The sequence below is a fragment of the Oncorhynchus masou genome, chromosome 9 (genome assembly GCF_036934945.1).
Source record: "Oncorhynchus masou masou isolate Uvic2021 chromosome 9, UVic_Omas_1.1, whole genome shotgun sequence".
NCBI lineage: Eukaryota > Metazoa > Chordata > Actinopteri > Salmoniformes > Salmonidae > Oncorhynchus > Oncorhynchus masou.
Window position 1 is genome coordinate 18,155,115 of NC_088220.1, and position 19,300 is coordinate 18,174,414.

At 47.1% G+C, this 19,300-nt stretch overlaps 1 protein-coding gene across 1 annotated transcript in view; it reads left to right on the forward strand.

The window, feature by feature from the left end:
- Positions 1-18,094, forward strand: part of ints6l (integrator complex subunit 6 like) — a 40,088-nt gene extending 21,994 nt beyond the window's left edge. The window contains exons 5-18 of the mRNA XM_064973355.1: positions 521-704; positions 1,252-1,380; positions 1,587-1,750; positions 2,552-2,704; positions 3,210-3,342; positions 6,219-6,313; positions 6,443-6,553; positions 6,841-7,056; positions 7,251-7,377; positions 11,171-11,313; positions 11,441-11,672; positions 12,086-12,490; positions 13,246-13,339; positions 15,907-18,094. Of these exons, the coding sequence (XP_064829427.1) occupies positions 521-704; positions 1,252-1,380; positions 1,587-1,750; positions 2,552-2,704; positions 3,210-3,342; positions 6,219-6,313; positions 6,443-6,553; positions 6,841-7,056; positions 7,251-7,377; positions 11,171-11,313; positions 11,441-11,672; positions 12,086-12,490; positions 13,246-13,339; positions 15,907-16,015 (2,295 nt within the window). The 3' untranslated portion in view covers positions 16,016-18,094. The remainder of the gene's footprint in view (positions 1-520; positions 705-1,251; positions 1,381-1,586; positions 1,751-2,551; positions 2,705-3,209; positions 3,343-6,218; positions 6,314-6,442; positions 6,554-6,840; positions 7,057-7,250; positions 7,378-11,170; positions 11,314-11,440; positions 11,673-12,085; positions 12,491-13,245; positions 13,340-15,906) is intronic.
- Positions 18,095-19,300: the final 1,206 nt, after the last annotated feature.

Genomic DNA, 19,300 nt, shown 5'->3' on the forward strand with positions numbered 1-19,300 from the left:
TCGGTCTAATGAAGAAGGAACAGTTTCACTCTCCAGCCAGGAGAGTTCTACTATGGTCCTGGCTAGTAAGTGAGGCTGTTAAAGAGAGCCCACATTTGAAGCAGGCAAAGAATTCCAGGACATATGATTCTTTATGAGCTGCATGTTATTCAGATGACTCACATTGTCTAAATCGTTATTACACTGTATAAGAAGAATATCACTCATCTGGGCCCAATTAAGATGTCCAGCCAGAATCTAATAACAAGACAAATTTCACATCTTCCCCACCTCTACATTTTACATTTTAGTAATTTAGCAGACGCTCTTATCCAGAGCGACTTACAGGAGCAATTAGGGTTACGTACCTTGCTCAAGGGCACATTGTCCATTTTTCTGTTGTTGCCTACTGTAGTCGGCTCAGGGATTTGAACCAGCAACCTTTCTGTTACTGGCCCAATGCTCATAACTGCTAGGCTAATTGCTGCCACCTCTACCACGCCCCTCTCCCTCCTTTGTGCTCCTCTCTCCCTGTCTCCAGCTTCACCTGCCCCTGACCTCTCCACTGCCAGGCAGTGAGCTGACCAAGGAGCCATTCCGGTGGGACCAGCGGCTCTTCGCCCTGGTGCTGCGTCTCCCTGGGGCAGCCACGCCCGACAGCGAGCAGCTGGGCAGCGTCCCCAACGACGAGTCTGCCATCACCCAGATGTGTGAGGTCACTGGAGGTATGATGCCCCCCATAGAAATAGTTAACATCCTGCTTTTACTTCTTGCCATATGGGTACACTGACAAATGTCTGCCAGTTCAACTATTATGGCATCATTGACTTCAATGGAGACGCCCATTGTACTCATTCTAACTGGCTCTGGGGTGGGACTGTGCCTGTTGTGATGTCAAAATGTGTAATGTATAAAAACACAGTCACAAGGTCACAGTCTATATATGCTCTCAACAATTTAATGGGTCAACCAACATTTGGGCACAGAGTACCTTCTTCAGGGTCCAGGCTATGTATCATTTAACATTTGTTTCTAGAGACTGGAAATTAAATCTGCAACTACTTTCTGGAAACAAACATGCTTATGTTGTCATCTAGAGTCACACAATAATTTACATACAGATGGTTTTTAGAGGACAAAATAACTGCTTCTTGTTTTAATTTTTGTCATGGAAAAGATATTGCAATACTGGTATCATTATAGCCCTTAATAACAGGTCTTCTCCATCCCTCTGTCTTTGTTCTTCATCCCTCCTACTCTTTCTTTCTCCAGGTCGGTCATACTGTGTACGGACTCAGAGGATGCTGAACCAGTGTCTGGACTCTCTGGTCCAGAAGGTTCTGAGTGGTGTCGTCATTAACTTTGAAAAGACAGGGCCAGATCCGCCTCTGGTAGGCGAAGGTATGTGTTAACAGGAATGCGCTCGAACTTCTTGTGTAAGACTATGTGTGTCACTGATGAAGTGTCCTCTGATGGTCTCAAGGGGACTCTCTCTGTCAGCGCTTGACTGATGTGTTCCGAACAGCTGCTTCGGACCTGTGGCTGTTCTTCTGTTTGTGTTCGGTTGAGAAATGGACACCGCATGTTGTTGTTGTTTGGCTCTACAGATGGTATGGTTGACCCGAGCCGGCCCGTGTTGTCCTTCAGCCCACAGCCCTGGCACAGCTGCCACAAGCTCATCTACGTGCGACCCAACCCCAAGACAGGGGTGCCTGTAGGCCACTGGCCCATCCCCGAGTCCTTCTGGCCGGACCAGAACTCCCCCGCTCTGGTGAGAAGATGCCATTAACCCCATGTGAACTGATGCAGTAACACTAACGCAAGCTCATTAGTCCCTCCATTTTGAAATACTAAGATATTGTTTGTGTGATTATTAAGCAGTCAGTTAATGGGTCATGTGAAAGAGGATGAGAGTTAAGCATTATGCTCCTCTTAAATCCAGTACTTGGTGTTAAATGTGGCTCTGCACTGTTGCCCCCTGGGACCTGTAGTTGTCCTGGCCTCTGGGACCTGTAGTTGTCCTGACCTCTGGGACCTGTAGTTGTCCTGGCCCTCTGGGACCTGTAGTTGTCCTGACCTCTGGGACCTGTAGTTGTCCTGGCCCTCTGGGACCTATAGTTGTCCTGCCTTCTGGGACCTGTAGTCATGGCCCTCTGGGACCTGTAGTCCTGGCCTCTGAGACCTGTAGTCATGGCCCTTGGCATTCTGTGAATGATTGCTCCTCACTGTGTCTTTATTGCCAAAAATTGGGGGTGAAGTTTGCCTAGGACTCTCTCTGTTTTTCTTTCCCTCTGTATATTGACTATCTGTAGTGTTACTGGGGCAGTGCCAAGGACAGAGGGTCAGGGTGGATGCTGACTGACTAGAGTCTGCCAGCTCCATCCTACTGTTTAATGTTCTGTCTCTACTCCCTTTTTCAACCCCCCCCCCCCCGCCCACACACACAGTAGTTCCTGTGGTGTCGGCATGGCATTGGTATAGTTTCAGGATGTTTATTTCTCCTCAACAAGGACAACATTGTATGAAATGCTCTAAATGTTCTCTGTAATTCTCTCCCTTTGCCCACCAATAGCCTCCTCGCTCTGCCCACCCCATGGTGCGTTTCACCTGTGTGGACTGTGAGCCCATGGTGATTGACAAGCTGCCCTTTGACAAGTACGAACTGGAGCCCTCGCCACTCACCCAGTATATCCTGGAGAGGAAGTCCCCACACATGTGCTGGCAGGTAGGAGAAATGCTCCCACACACAACCTCAAGCAGTTATGGTGTTTGAATTTCTAGTTATGCTGTGGGATGTTATTTGTGCTCAGCCCTCTCTCTTTCTCTCACTTGCTCTCTCTCTCTGCCTCTCTCTTTTTCCTTCTCTGTTCCTCTCTATCGCTCCCCCTTTCTCTCTCTCTCTCTCTCTCTCTCTCTCTCTCTCTCTCTCTCTCTCTCTCTCTGTTTCTCTCTGTCTCTCGCTCGCCACCCCTCTCTCTCATGCTCTCTCTTTCTCTCTCTGTCTCTCTCTCTTTCTCATTTTCTCTCTGTCTCTCGCTCCCCTCTCTCTCTCTGTCTCTATCTCTTTCTCTACCCTCTTCACTGCCCCCCCTGTCTCTCTGTCTCTCTTTCTTCCTGTTTCTCCACTCTCGCTGTCTCCCCTCCCCTCTCTCTGTCTCTCTCTGTCTGTCTCTCTCTCACTCTCTTGCTGTATCCCCCAATTTTCTCTCTCTCTGTCTCTTTCCCTGCAGGTCTTCGTGAACAGTAGTGGAAAGCACAGTGACCTAGCCCAGCCCTTTGGCTACCTGAAGGCCAGCACCACTCTCTCCTGTGTCAACCTCTTCGTCATGCCTTACAACTACCCAGTTGTTTTGCCACTCCTTGGTAAGTGAGATTGTGGATGCTGAAGCTGTAACAGTCATACATTAGCGACATTTGTGGGGTGTTTCTGTTACATGTATTTGAAATAGGTATTTAAATTACTTTAGAGTATTTTGTCATTTGTGTTTGGAGGCCTGAGTACCTGATTAAAATCACCATGTATTTGGAAGGCCTGAGTACCTAAATAAAATCACCATGTATTTGGAAGGCCTGAGTACCTAAATAAAATCCCCACGTATTTGGAAGGCCTGAGAACCTAACTAAAATTCCCATGTATTTGGAAGGCCTGAGTACCTGGCTAAAATCCCCATGTATTTGGAAGGCCTGAAAACCTGACCAAAATCTCCATGTATTTGGAAGGCCTGAGGTTCTGACTAAAATCACCATGTATTAGAAGGCCTGAGTACCTGACCAAAATCACCATGTATTTGGAAGGCCTGAGTACCTGACCAAAATCCCCATGTATTTGGAAGGCCTTAGTACCTGACTAAAATGCCCATGTATTTGGAAGGCCTGAGTACCTGACTAAAATCCCCATGTATTTGGAAGGCCTGAGTACCTGACCAAAATCCCCATCTATTTGGTAGGCCTGAGGTTCTGACTAAAATCACCATGTATTTGGAAGGCCTGTGTACCTGACCAAAATTACCATGTTTTTGGAAGGCCTGAGTACCTGAATAAAATTACCATGTTTTTGGAAGGCCTGAGTACCTGACCAAAATCAGCATGTATTTGGAAGGCCTGAGTACCTGACAAATATCCCCATGTATTTGGAAGGCCTGAGAACCGAACTAAAATCCCCATGTATTTAGAAGGCCTGAATACCTGACTAAAATCCCCATGTATTTGGAAGGCCTGAGTACCTGACAAATATCCCCATGTATTTGGAAGGCCTGAGGTTCTGACTAAAATCGCCATGTATTTGGAAGGCCTGAGTACCTGACTAAAATCACCAATGTATTTGGAAGTCCTGAGTACCTGACCAAAATCAGCATGTATTTGGAAGGCCTGAGTACCTGACTAAAATCCCCATGTATTTGGAAGGCCGGAGTACCTGACTAAAATCCCCATGTATTTGGAAGGCCTCAGTACCTAAATAAAATCCCCATGTATTTGGAAGGCCTGAGGTTCTGACTAAAATCGCCATGTATTTGGAAGGCCTGAGTACCTGACTAAAATCACCATGTATTTGGAAGTCCTGAGTACCTGACCAAAATCAGCATGTATTTGGAAGGCCTGAGTACCTGACTAAAATCACCATGTATTTGGAAGGCCTGAGTACCTGACTAAAATCCCCATGTATTTGGAAGGCCTGAGTACCTGACCCAACTCCCCATGGATTTGGAAGGCCTGAGTACCTGACTAAAATCCCCATGTATTTGGAAGGCCTGAGAACCTGACTAAAATCCCCAATGTATTTTGAAGGCCTGAGAACCTAACTAAAATCACCATGTATTTGGAAGGCCTGAGTACCTGACCAAAATCCCCATGTATTTGGAAGGCCTGAGTAGCTGTCCAAAATCCCCATATATTTGGAAGGCCTGAGTACCTGACCAAAATCACCATGTATTTGGAAGGCCTTAATACCTGACTAAAATCCCCATGTATTTCGAAGGCCCGAGAACCTGACCAAAATCCCTGTGTATTTGGAAGGCCTGAGAACCGAACTAAAATCCCCATGTATTTGGAAGGCCTGAGTACCTGAGCAAAATCCCCATGTATTTGGAAGGCCTGAGTACCTGAGCAAAATCCCCATGTATTTGGAAGGCCTAAATACCTTACCAAAATCCCCATGTATTTGGAAGGCCTTAGGTTCTGACTAAAATCACCATGTATTTGGAAGGCCTGAGAACCTGACCAATATCCCCATGTATTTGGAAGGCCTGAGTACCTGACCAAAATTACCATGTATTTGGAAGGCCATGTCCCCATTTGGAAGGCCTTACCAAAATCCCCATGTATTTGGAAGGCCTTAGGTTCTGACCACCATGACCAAAATCCCCATGTATTTGGAAGGCCTGAGTAGCTGTCCAAAATCCCCATGTATTTGGAAGGCCTGAGTACCTGACCAAAATCACCATGTATTTGGAAGGCCTTAATACCTGACTAAAATCCCCATGTATTTGGAAGGCCAGAGAACCTGACCAAAATCACCATGTATTTGGAAGGCCTGAGTACCTGACCAAAATCACAATGTATTTGTAAGAACATACTTCGGAGAATGGTATTTTGTATTTTCAAATATATATTATAATGCTTCAGAATTTTGATACCCCATATTACCCCAAATTTGCTGCATTTGTTTAAGAAATGTTAGGTCACTATCGTGTTGCTCTGAGAGGTGTTGGTAGAGGAGGAGTGAGGATAATGCCATGAATATGGTCCCAAAGGTGGAAGTGAACTCTTGTTTTTTGATATTTCCATACTATCACTACACTCTCTGTCATTTGGGAACTGAGTTCTGTATCTCAACTTTATATCAAACCCCTTTATGCCTCCATCTGCACCTCTGATTACGTGATACTCATGGTAAGGTATGGAATCTCATTTCTGACACCAATGCAGTGTATGTTGAGTAATAGGGTCCACAAAGCTCTGAAGACTAACAATATATGAACTCGGCTATTGGTACTGTTCGTGTAAGCCGAAGGTCACAGGTAGTTTTATGACTTATTTAAGGCTGCTATGTGCAAATGTATGTATTTCAATTAAATAAATAAAAAATACCCAGTTTTGTGTAGATTATTTTGATACATTGGTCTTAAGGGTATTTTGTAACAAGATACTTTCTGATTGCCCATCTCTGGGTGTTCTTGGATGATTATGCTTGTCTCATGTCTTTTTCCCCTTCACAACCCCCAACCCTGCTGTCTTCACAGATGACCTGTTTAAAGTGCACAAACTGAAGCCAAACCTAAAGTGGCGGCAGGCCTTTGAGATCTACCTGAAGACCATGCCTCCTTACTTTCTCTTGGTAATGTACTGTTCTTGGTCAATGTCATATATGTAAATATATATTTGTATCCATATGTGCTTTATGTATTTCATGTTTGTTTGATGGTGATGCACTTTCTCTATGGGCTCTCTCTGTGTTTCCATACAGCCATTGAAGAAGGCACTGCGAATGATGGGAGCGCCCAACCTCATCTCCGACAACATGGACTGTGGCCTCAGCTACAGTGTCATCTCCTACCTAAAGAAGCTTAGCCAGCAGGTGAGGCTTCCCTTCACCTGGGTAGCATCCCAAATGGCACCATATTCTCTATGTAGTGCACTACTTTGACCAGGGCCCAAAGTAGTACACTATATAGGGAATAGGGTGCCATTTGGGACGCACACCTAGACTTAGTATATATCTATAGATTTCAAAGTTTGTGCAACATGATACGTGTTTAACTTACAAGGGTCACTTATGTAGGTCTGAATACACTTTAGGAGCACACCCAGCTGGTGTGAATTAGTGAATAAAGAACCTGTCTTTGTCTCTTTCTCTGTCTGCAGGCAAAGATGGAGTCGGATCGCCTGATCGTGTCTGTAGGGAAGAAGGCTCCCCAAGAGACTGGGATAAAGGTGAAGAACCACTCCAACACCCTGTCCCTGGCCCACCGCAAAGACTTCAAGCAGCTGCTGCAGGGTATCACTGGAGAGATGTCCCTCCGCCTTGCAGACATCAACTTCAAGGAGTTTGCCGGCTTTCAGATTGCACTGCTCAACAAGGTACAGAACTGGCAGGGTGAAACGCTGAGATGCCTGAGAGGATAACTGTATCCCAAATGGCACCCTATGCCATATATAGTGCACAACTTTTGACCAGAGCCCAGTGAATAGGGTTCCATTTGGGACACAGACGATGTTCCTAGATTGAAGTGGCAGACAGGGTTTCTGTATCTCATTACTTCCGATCTCTTCAGGATCTAAAGCCTCAGGCGTATCGAAACGCCTATGACATCCCAAGGAGGAACCTTCTGGATCAGCTGACACGGATGCGCTCCAACCTTCTGAGGACTACTCAGAAACTTATCAGAGGACAAGATGAAGGTAGGCAGGCTTGAAAGCTGCTTAACCCCCTAGAGCCGGTTGATGCACTGGTGCGTCAATCTAAGTTACATAACAAAAAAATCCCCATCAAAATTCATCAGTTTAAGCGAGAGATATCAGTTTTTTTGCAATGGATGCTTCTCAATCCACAGCATCTGCCCGCCAGTGTCGCACTTCTGCATCTGTGGTGAAAGGTGACAGAGCTAGAGTGCTGTTTGTCAGACCATGAGACATCCTGAAAATCAGTTGTTTTTGTGTAATCGTCTGTAGTGTCCGAATGGTTAGACCTACAAACGTTTACTCTACGGTCCCCACCAAGTGTCAGGAGACTTGTCGGTACCGACCATGTGCCACCTTCTGTTAGGTAGCGTCCGAACCATTTGGACTACAAACCCCATTGTGGAAAGGGGAGATTCTCATGAACATGAGGGTGTTCTCCGTTTTTGCTCTACAACCCCCACACGTGTCATGGGACTTGCTCTACGACCCCCACACGTGTCATGGGACTTGCTCTACGACCCCCACACGTGTCATGGGACTTGCTCTACGTGTCATGGGACCCCCACACGTGTCATGGGACTTGCTCTACACGTGTCATGGGACCCCCATGGGACTTGCTCTACACGTGTCATGGGACTTGCTCTACGACCCCCACACGTGTCATGGGACTTGCTCTGTCATGGGACTTGCTCTACGACCCCCACACGTGTCATGGGACTTGCTCTACGACCCCCACACGTGTCATGGGACACGTGTCATGGGACTTGCTCTACGTCATGGGACCCCCCCCCACACGTGTCATGGGACTTGCTCTACGACCCCCACACGTGTCATGGGACTTGCTCTGTCATGGGACTTGCACTACGCCCCCACACGTGTCCCACACGTGTCATGGGACTTGCTCTACGACCCCCACACGTGTCATGTGTCATGGGACTTGCTCTACGTGTCATGGGACCCCCACACGTGTCATGGGACTTGCTCTACGACCCCCACACGTGTCATGGGACTTGCTCTACGGCCCCCACACGTGTCATGGGACTTGCTCTACCCCCCACACGTGTCATGGGACTTGCTCTACCCCCCACACGTGTCATGGGACCCCCACACGTGTCATGGGACTTGCTCTACGACCCCCACACGTGTCATGGGACTTGCTCTACGACCCCCACACGTGTCATGGGACTTGCTCTACGACCCCCACACGTGTCATGGGACTTGCTCTACGACCCCACACGTGTCATGGGACTTGCTCTACGACCCCCACACGTGTCATGGGACTTGCTCTACGACCCCCACACGTGTCATGGGACTTGCTCTACGACCACGTGTCATGGGACTTGCTCTACGACCCCCACACGTGTCATGGGACTTGCTCTACGCCCCCACACCCCCACACGTGTCATGGGACTTGCTCTACGACCCCCACACGTGTCATGGGACTTGTGTCCCACACGTGTCATGGGACTTGCTCTACGACCCCCACACGTGTCATGGGACTTGCCCACACCCACACGTGTCATGGGACTTGCTCTTGCTCTACCCCCACACGTGTCATGGGACTTGCCCCCCCACGTGTCATGGGACTTGCCCCCACCGTGTCATGGACTTGCTCTACGACCCCCACACGTGTCATGTGGACTTGCTCCCCCACACGTGTCGGGACCCCCACACGTGTCATGGGACTTGCTCTACGACCCCCACACGTGTCATGGGACTTGCACTACGACCCCCACACGTGTCATGGGACTTGCACTACGACCCCCACACGTGTCATGGGACTTGCTCTACGACCCCCACACGTGTCATGGGACTTGCTCTACGACCCCCACACGTGTCATGGGACTTGCTCTGTCATGGGACTTGCTCTCCCCCCCCACACGTGTCATGGGACTTGCTCGCCCACCCCCACACGTGTCATGGGACTTGCTCTACGACCCCCACACGTGTCATGGGACTTGCTCTACGACCCCCACACGTGTCATGGGACTTGCTCTACGACCCCCACACGTGTCATGGGACTTGCTCTGTCATGGGACTTGCTCCCCCCACACACGTGTCATGGGACTTGCACTGACGACCCCCACACGTGTCATGGGACTTGCACTCGACCCCCACACGTGTCATGGGACTTGCTCTACGACCCCCACACGTGTCATGGGACTTGCACTACGACCCCCACGTGTCATGGGACTTGCACGTGTGTCATGGGACTTGCACTACGACCCCCACACGTGTCATGGGGACTTGCACTACACGTGTCATGGGACTTGCACTACGACCCCCACATGTGTCATGGGACCCCCACACGTGTCATGGGACTTGCACCCCCACACGTGTCATGGGACTTGACCCCCCCACACGTGTCATGGGACTTGCACCCCCACACGTGTCATGGGACTTGCACTACGACCCCCACACGTGTCATGGGACTTGCTCTACGACCCCCACACGTGTCATGGGACCCCCCCCCACACGTGTCATGGGACGTGTCATGGGACTTGCACTACGACCCCCACACGTGTCATGGGACTTGCTCTACGACCCCCACACGTGTCATGGGACTTGACCCCCCCACACGTGTCATGGGACTTGCCCCCACACGTGTCATGGGACTTGCACTACGACCCCCACACGTGTCATGGGACTTGCACTACGACCCCCACACGTGTCATGGGACTTGCACTGTCATGGGACTTGACCCCCACACGTGTCATGGGACTTGCCCCCACACTGTCATGGGACCCCTACGACCCCACACGTGTCATGGGACTTGTCATGGGACTTGCACTACGACTGTCATGGGACTTGCACCCCCCCACACGTGTCATGGGACTTGCACTACGACCCCCACACGTGTCATGGGACTTGCACTACGACCCCCACACGTGTCATGGGACTTGCCCCCACACGTGTCATGGGACTTGCACTACGACCCCCACACGTGTCATGGGACTTGTCTGAAATTCAACTTGCACTACGGTACACACGTTCATCAAAAATGGGACTTGAAATTGAAGTATGAAGGTAGTTTTGTTCCAACCCAAAAAACACGTGTCATGCTTAAATATGTGTAAAAAAAAAAAAAATATGTCATGGGACTATACTCCCACACGTGTCACGGGACTTGCACTACCACACACGTGCCGGGATCATATACCCCACACGTGTCATGGGACTTGTCTGATATTAACCGGTACCGTTTCAAAAAAAGAAATTGAAGTATGAAGGTAGTTTTGTTCCAACCCAAAAAAAGGGCTTAAATATGTGTAAAAAAAAAATATATATATATATATATATATATATATCTCCTGATAAAATAATATATATATATCTCCTAGATTTAGGACAGACACTTCAAAACCTTGTTTCTTATGATTTATTTTGTGACTGTCTTTTTGAAATTAATGAATGTGTTATTCAATGTGTTTCTATGGGCTATAGTAGTAAAGGCGAACATCTATATTTTATCAAAACATTGTTTTATATTATTATTTATACCTAAAGAGGTCCTAAAATTCAAAATCAAACAGCTAAATGATTCATAGTAAAATTCCATATGTCAGCTTAGTGCCCCCTTCCCCAAAGGCTTTGAATCTAAAGAATGAATCATCAGTTAGATTATTCTTGTCAGTCTATTGACTACAGTATGAAAAGATTATGTAAGAAAATGTCACATGAACTGTTGATACTAGCCACCCTAAGAATGTTTTTAATGAGTACAACAGTGGGCTTTTATGCTGATTGAAATTAAATGAATTTGTTTTGACATTGACTATGTGCTGGTTGTTAGACTACCTTCACAGTATACCCATGGTTCAGATGGGCAACTATCAGGAGTATCTAAAGATGATGCCGTCTCCTCTGAGAGAGATCGACCCTGACCAACCCAAACGCCTGCACACCTTCGGCAACCCATTCAAACAGGACAAGAAGGTACAAACATACACACACACACACGGCAGAGATCAGCAAAAACAATAGTGATAATAGTATGACATCATAATGATTGTTTGCAAGTCTTTTGCCTACAACCCCTTGGTTTCTTTGTTCTTGATCCCAGGGGATGATGATTGATGAGGCAGATGAGTTTGTAACGGGTCCCCAAAGCAAGAAGAGAGGCGTTACTGGGGACCCCAACTCGGGGGCTGCTCTGAAGAGAAGGCGGAGCATGTCCCCTTTACTGCGTCGGCCCCAGACTCCACCAATCATCACCAACCATGTAGTGGGGAAGGGGTCCAATGGGAACGGGGTCCAGGGCCAGCCTGGCATCAAGCCCATCCCACTGCACAAAGGTAGGGGTGAGTTGCTGAGGCTTCGGGCCTGACTGTCTCTCTGACGCCGACTGACTGGATCCCTCCGAGACCATCAACACTTCCTTTCTCTCAACTCCCAGAGAAATTACCTTCCATCCTGACTGACACTTAAACATTTGTTTTTGTTTAAATAATGTTTTTAATGATATGTATTATGCTCATGGATTTCAGTTTGTATTGATTGCTATATGAGTGTAATAGAACTGGACACATACAGTATGGAAATGGCGGATATCATTCTACTGAAAGTGTTAGTTATTGGTCAGAAAATGACATGCAGACATAAAACTTTAACCTCAATATTGAATGGATCTTCATTTAAGACAGTTTCCCTGGTGTGGGTGTTCATCATCTTGATAATGTCATGAAATGTGCTCTTCTGCCCCCCACAGGAGCAGAGGGGAACAGCATGCTGGGCACAGAGAATAACGGGGAGGGGGGTGTGGGGCCTGAATCAGGGGACGGCTGGCCTGGAGTGGTGGTGGACGGTATGGGAGGGGGCACAAATGCACTCATCCTGGAGGAGAGAGAGAGTGAGAGGCCTGGGATGTGTGCGGGGGACAGTGGGGAGGACAGTGGCGTGGAGGAGGACAGGTTAGGGGAGGGTGGCCTGGATGAGCGGCCCCCCTCAGAGAGACAGCAGCAAAGCTGTGAGGGGGACCAGGAGGGGGAGCTGGAGGGAGATGAAAATGGAGCAGACCAAGCTGAGCCTGAGGCGGTCACCATAGCCCCACTAGATGGCAGCAATGCTGAGCTGCGCACACGGGTCATCAAGGAGGTCCGCAAACCTGGCCGCAGTGAGTAGTGATACACATACTACTGTCCCAACGCTGTCGTGTGCAGTGCATTTCTGTCCAGATCACACTTAGAAGAGTACTGAGTCGTGATACACACACTACTTAGAAGAGTACTGAGTCGTGATACACATACTACTTAGAAAAGTGCTAAATCTTGATACACATACTACTTAGAAGAGTACTGAGTCGTGATACACATACTACTTAGAAGAGTACTGAGTCGTGATACACATACTACTTAGAAGAGTGCTAAATCTTGATACACATACTACTTAGAAGAGTACTGAGTCGTGATACACATACTACTTAGAAGAGTACTGAGTCGTGATACACATACTACTTAGAAAAGTGCTAAGTCGTGATACACATACTACTTAGAAGAGTACTGAGTCGTGATACACATACTACTTAGAAGAGTACTGAGTCGTGATACACATACTACTTAGAAAAGTGCTAAGTCGTGATACACATACTACTTAGAAGAGTACTGAGTCGTGATACACATACTACTTGGAAGAGTACTGAGTCGTGATACACATACTACTTAGAAGAGTACTGAGTCGTGATACACATACTACTTAGAAGAGTACTGAGTCGTGATACACATACTACTTAGAAAAGTGCTGAGTCGTGTCCCAAACGGCACCCTATTCCCTTTATAGTGTAGGGCTCTGGACAAAACTAGAAAAGTCCCTTATCTTCCATCTGCTGGATCAGCTCCACTGATCCCTGACTGTGCCTGTCCTTGTTCCCAGACTATGAGACCATATTCAGGCTGCTGGAGGAGGTGAAGGGGTCTGTGACGGTCCAGAGGTACTTCATCCATCACGCGATCAAGGAGGCTGCCAGGTGAGACCCACTGTCTGTCTGTCTGTCTGTCTGTCTGTCTGTCTGTCTGTCTTGTCTGTCTGTCTGTCTGTCTGTCTGTCTGTCTGTCTGTCTGTCTGTCTGTCTGTCTGTCTGTCTGTCTGTCTGTCTGTCTGTCTGTCTGTCTGTCTGTCACACCAGTCTACCCACAGTACAGACTGACACACTGTCTGTCTGTTCACACCAGACTACCCACCCTACAGACTGACCCACCATCTGTCTGTTTACACCAGACTACCCACCGTACAGACTGACACACCATCTGTCTGTTTACACCAGACTACCCACAGTACAGACTGACCCACCATCTGTCACAGTACAGACTGACCCACCATCTGTCTGTTTACACCAGACTACCCACAGTACAGACTGACCCACCATCTGTCTGTTTACACCAGACTACCCACAGTACAGACTGACACACCATCTGTCTGTTTACACCAGACTACCCACAGTACAGACTGACACACCATCTGTCTGTTTACACCAGACTACCCACAGTACAGACTGACACACCATCTGTCTGTTTACACCAGACTACCCACCGTACAGACTGACCCACCATCTGTCTGTTTACACCAGACTACCCACAGTACAGACTGACACACCATCTGTCTGTTTACACCAGACTACCCACAGTACAGACTGACCCACCATCTGTCTGTTTACACCAGACTACCCACTGTCTGTTTACAGACTGACACACCATCTGACTGACTGTTTACACCAGACTACCCACAGTACAGACTGACCCACCATCTGTCTGTTTACACCAGACCCACAGTACAGACTGACACCCATCTGTCTGTTTACAGACTGACAGACTGACCACCATCTGTCTGTTTACACCAGACTACCCACAGTACAGACTGACCCACCATCTGTCTGTTTACACCAGACTACCCACCGTACAGACTGACCCACCATCTGTCTGTTTACACCAGACCCACCGTACCCACACCATCTGTACAGACTGACAGACACCATCTGTCTGTTTACACCAGACTACCCACAGTACAGACTGACACACCATCTGTCTGTTTACACCAGACTACCCACCGTACAGACTGACACACCATCTGTCTGTTTACACCAGACTACCCACCGTACAGACTGACCCACCATCTGTCTGTTTACACCAGACTACCCACACAGACTGACAGACTGACACCCACCATCTGTCTGTTTACACCAGACTACCCACCGTACAGACTGACCCACCATCTGTCTGTTTACCATCTGTCTGTTTAGACTACCCACCAGTACAGACTGACAGACTGACACCATCTGTCTGTTTACACCAGACTACCCACCAGACTGACCCACCATCTGTCTGTTTACACCAGACTGACAGACTGACCCACCATCTGTCTGTTTACACCAGACTACCCACCGTACTGACCCACCATCTGTCTGTTTACACCAGACTGACAGACTGACCATCTGTCTGTTTACACCAGACTACCCCATCTGTCTGTACAGACTGACACACCATCTGTCTGTTTACACCAGACTACCCACCGTACAGACTGACCCACCATCTGTCTGTTTACACCAGACTACCCACCGTACAGACTGACCCACCATCTGTCTGTTTACACCAGACTACCCACCGTACAGACTGACCCACCATCTGTCTGTTCACACCAGTACAGACTGACCCCATCTGTCTGTTTATACCCAGACTGACCCACCATCTGTCTGTTTACACCAGACTACCCACCGTACAGACTGACACACCATCTGTCTGTTTACACCAGACTACCCACAGTACAGACTGACACACCATCTGTCTGTTTACACCAGACTACCCACCGTACAGACTGACCCACCATCTGTCTGTTTACACCAGACTACCCACAGTACAGACTGACACACCATCTGTCTGTTTACACCAGACTACCCACCGTACAGACTGACCCACCATCTGTCTGTTTACACCAGACTACCCACCGTACAGACTGACCCACCATCTGTCTGTTTACAGCAGACTACCCACAGTACAGACTGAGAACAATGAAAACAACACAGTGTAACTAAGCTCCACTGTGTAGGAGAATATTGCTGCAATCTTGCTTTCATCATTCATTCGTTATATTAATTTTCAGCAAGGGTGGTTACATCGGTCTGTATGATATTTGGAAATACAAAATGCAAGTTAAGAAATGCAATAAAAAATGCAACTTAAGATAAGTACACTGTTCTTGATTAGAAAGCATAATAATTCTTCATTTGAAAGCATAGTAAGCTACTTACTTCACTGCTGTTACCCATTTAGAGCTCTAACTGCGATTCCTCCCCAGGTTTAGTGCTGTCAGTACACTGTACACTGCAGACATAAATTGTTGGCCATAAGTACATTGCAGTCATTATTCTGCTTCGTCAAAGCAGTCGTTGCATCGTGTCGTATAACACCTCCACTGCAATGCAGTTGCAAACCTCATGGCCTCTGTTTCCTTCCATTTTTCATCTGTTCTTTTTTCTTTCCATCCCTTTTCCCCCATATCTCTTTCTCTCTCTTTCTCTCTCTCTCTTTCCTCTCCTCCCAGGTTTAAGAAGCGGGTGCTGATCCAGCAGTTGGAGACAGCTCTGGAGTTGATTGAGGAGAAGGAGCTGCAGCTCCCTGCTGTCCGCCTCAACAACGACCATGGTAGATAGTGAAGAAGTGGCCTGCAGGGGTCCCTGCTCAGAATCACAAAGATATGTACAGGAACAGGGTACTCTCCTTCACAAGACATGGACAGGAACAGGGTACTCTCCTTCACAAGACATGGACAGGAACAGGGTACTCTCCTTCACAAGACATGGACAGGAACAGGGTACTCTCCTTAACAAGACAAGGACAGGAACAGGGTACTCTCCTTAACAAGACATGGACAGGAACAGGGTACTCTCCTTAACAAGACATGGACAGGAACAGGGTACTCTCCTTAACAAGACATGGACAGGAACAGGGTACTCTCCTTAATAAGACATGACTTGGTCCAACAACACCCCATAGGATGTAAAGTTGAAAGAAGGAGGCAATAGAGGAGACGACAGAGGGCTGAGATCCCTCCCTATCTATGTGTTGTGACATTGTGCCTCAACAGCACTCACACATGGAGATGGAAGGGTCAGGGGTTATAATTCGGGAGGGAGGAGGAGGGTAGGGCCAGAGCCAGACCAATGTGGAGATAAGTTAAGAGACTCTGGATGTAATCCACTCCAATAGTGACTGATGCCATTGCTGACCATATGGCTAATTCAGTTTGTCCACAGACATTGATTAATTCACACACACACACCATAGACTTAGATAGACATCGCATCATTGTATCTGTCTCTTTATGCTGTCTGTGAGAGCATGGGCAGTGCCATTGAGGCCATCTCCATTTTGAAGTAGCCCATTTTCTTTTTCTACTACTTCTATGAGTTGGTAAACAAACTGAAAGGGCGCATACTGTCCTCTAGAATGTGTTGTTTGAACAGGTATAAAGCCAAGGTTTTGCTCACAAGTGTAATTATTTGGCTTGTCCCTTCATGTGGTCCTTCCTGAACCCATAGGAAGTCCCACCCAGTTGACTACTTCAAAATGGTGAAAGTCCTTAATGGCGCTGCCCATGCTCAAACTGGCTTTTGGGCACTAGTTCTCTATATTTCTCTATGACACACACACACACACACACACACACACACACACCTTTTGAATCAGGTCTTAGTGCAATTCTGATTAGTCATTATAGGACAGGAAGGATTTTTCATGTGAGGCATGTAATAATGGAACTCTTATTACAGCAATTTTACATGTAGTGTAATTACTAGTAATACTGGTAATGACTATTGACAATACAGCTGTAGGACAACTGTGCTCCCATTACAGTTTAGAGCAATAAGGATATCTGCCGACTGATCAGAAGGTTTAACATTAGCCTATTTATGTTTGGCCTAAATATATACATTTGATGTAAGAAACACACTGTGTACTAACTACATAGGCGTTGTGGCTCACATGAGAAATCTGATCTACCTCAAGTCTTCTAGGTGTTGGAGTGCTGTGGGTATTTTGTGCTGCATGGGCCTGCAGGACAATAATACCATGTCAAATCACATACTGACCTAAGATGCCCTCCATGGATCAACCGTCCCAGCATGGGAGCTGTTCTCAAAGCAATAGCACACTTCATGTAGGTTATGTTCAGTAACGTGTGGACTTGGTTCAGTAAAACATTGGTCCAGTCACTGAGAGGACGCTAGCTGTTGGGGTCCATCTTGAGGGACTGGAGCCTGGCCTGCTGTCTCCACTCTCTCTCTCCCTGCCTTCTCCTCGGCACTCTAGTGCACTATATACGGAATAGGGTGCCATTTTGGAAGCGCCCCAAGTGTCACAGTCTCCCCATTGATTCTCCCCTGGAAGAACTGTGTGGTCAACCAAAATCTCTGCTCCCCGTTCGTCGGTCAACTTTTTCTGGACTAGCACAGCTTGGGAACAACCAACCTTCTGTATTTCAGAGAACAAACACAAGCTACCCATTTCTCTTTTGTCTTCCCCCCCCAAAGTTTCTTTTTAAAATGAAAGATTGTATTTTATTGTTCATAAATCTAAACTATTTTTGGATGGTGTTCAAACCAGAACATAAAAAAGAGAATATTTTGAGAGTAAAAGTTGTATAAAGGCCATTTTGTTAACTGTTATATATATAACATTGAAAATGTACAATTCTTTTTTAAATAAACAAAAAATAAAACAAACAAATGACTAAATGTACTATGAAGTGTATTATTAGATATGTTGTGCACTTAGTAAGTGAAATTGTGTCATGTACAATTGCTTGTTGGAAATGTCAAATGAGATAACAGTCTAAATGTAGCCCACTTTTAGCTTTTAGTGGAATATACTAGAAGTATATACAAGCTCGGTCGTCTGGGTTATCGTTGAACTTTCAGTCGGGAAATTTTCTGATTTTAAACCTATACATCTAATCGTGTCTACGTCCAAAATGTCACCCTTTTTGTCAAGGGACCATACAGCTCTGGTCTAAAGTATTGCACTATATAGGGAATTCTGACTCACAGATATACACTACATGACCAAATGTATGTGGACACCTGCTCCTCAAACATCTCATTTCATAATCATATGGAGTTGGTCCCCTTTTCCTGCTAGAACAGCCTCCACTCTTCTGGGAAGGCTTTCCACTAGATGTTGGAACATTACTGTGGGGACTTGCTTCCATTCAGCCACAAGAGCATTAATGAGGTCAGGCACTGATGTTGGCCGATTAAGCCTGGCTCGCTGTCGACGTTCCCATTCATCCCAAAAGTGTTCAATGTAGTTCAGGTCAGTCAGTCAGGCTCTATGCAGGCCAGTCAAGTTCTTCCACACATCGATCACGACAAACCATTTCTGTATGGACCTCGCTTTGTGCACGGTGGCATTGTCATACTGAAACAGGAAAGGGCCTTCCCCAAACTGTTGCCACAAAGTTGGAAGCACAGAATCATCTGGAATGTCATTGTATGCTGTAGCGTTAGGAATTCTCAACACTGGAACTAAGGAGCTCAGCCCGAACCATGAAAAACAGCCCCAGACCATTATTCCTCCTCCACCAAACATTACAGTTGCTACTATGCATTTGGTAAGGTAGCGTTCTTCAAGCATCCGCCAAACCGAGATTTGTCCGTTGGGACTTCCAGATGGTGAAGTGTGATTCAACACTCCAGTGATCGTGTTTCCACGGCTCCAGAGTCCAATGGCAGCGAGTTTTACACAGCTCCAACCGACGCTTGGCTTTGAGCTTAGGCTTGTGTGCGGCTGCTCAGCAATGGAAACCTATTTTGTGAAGCTCCCGATGAAGTTATTGTGCTGATGCTGCTTCCAGAGGCAGTTTGGAACTCGGTAGCGCAACAAATCCAAATCAAATGTATTTATATAGCCCTTCGTACATCAGCTGATATCTCAAA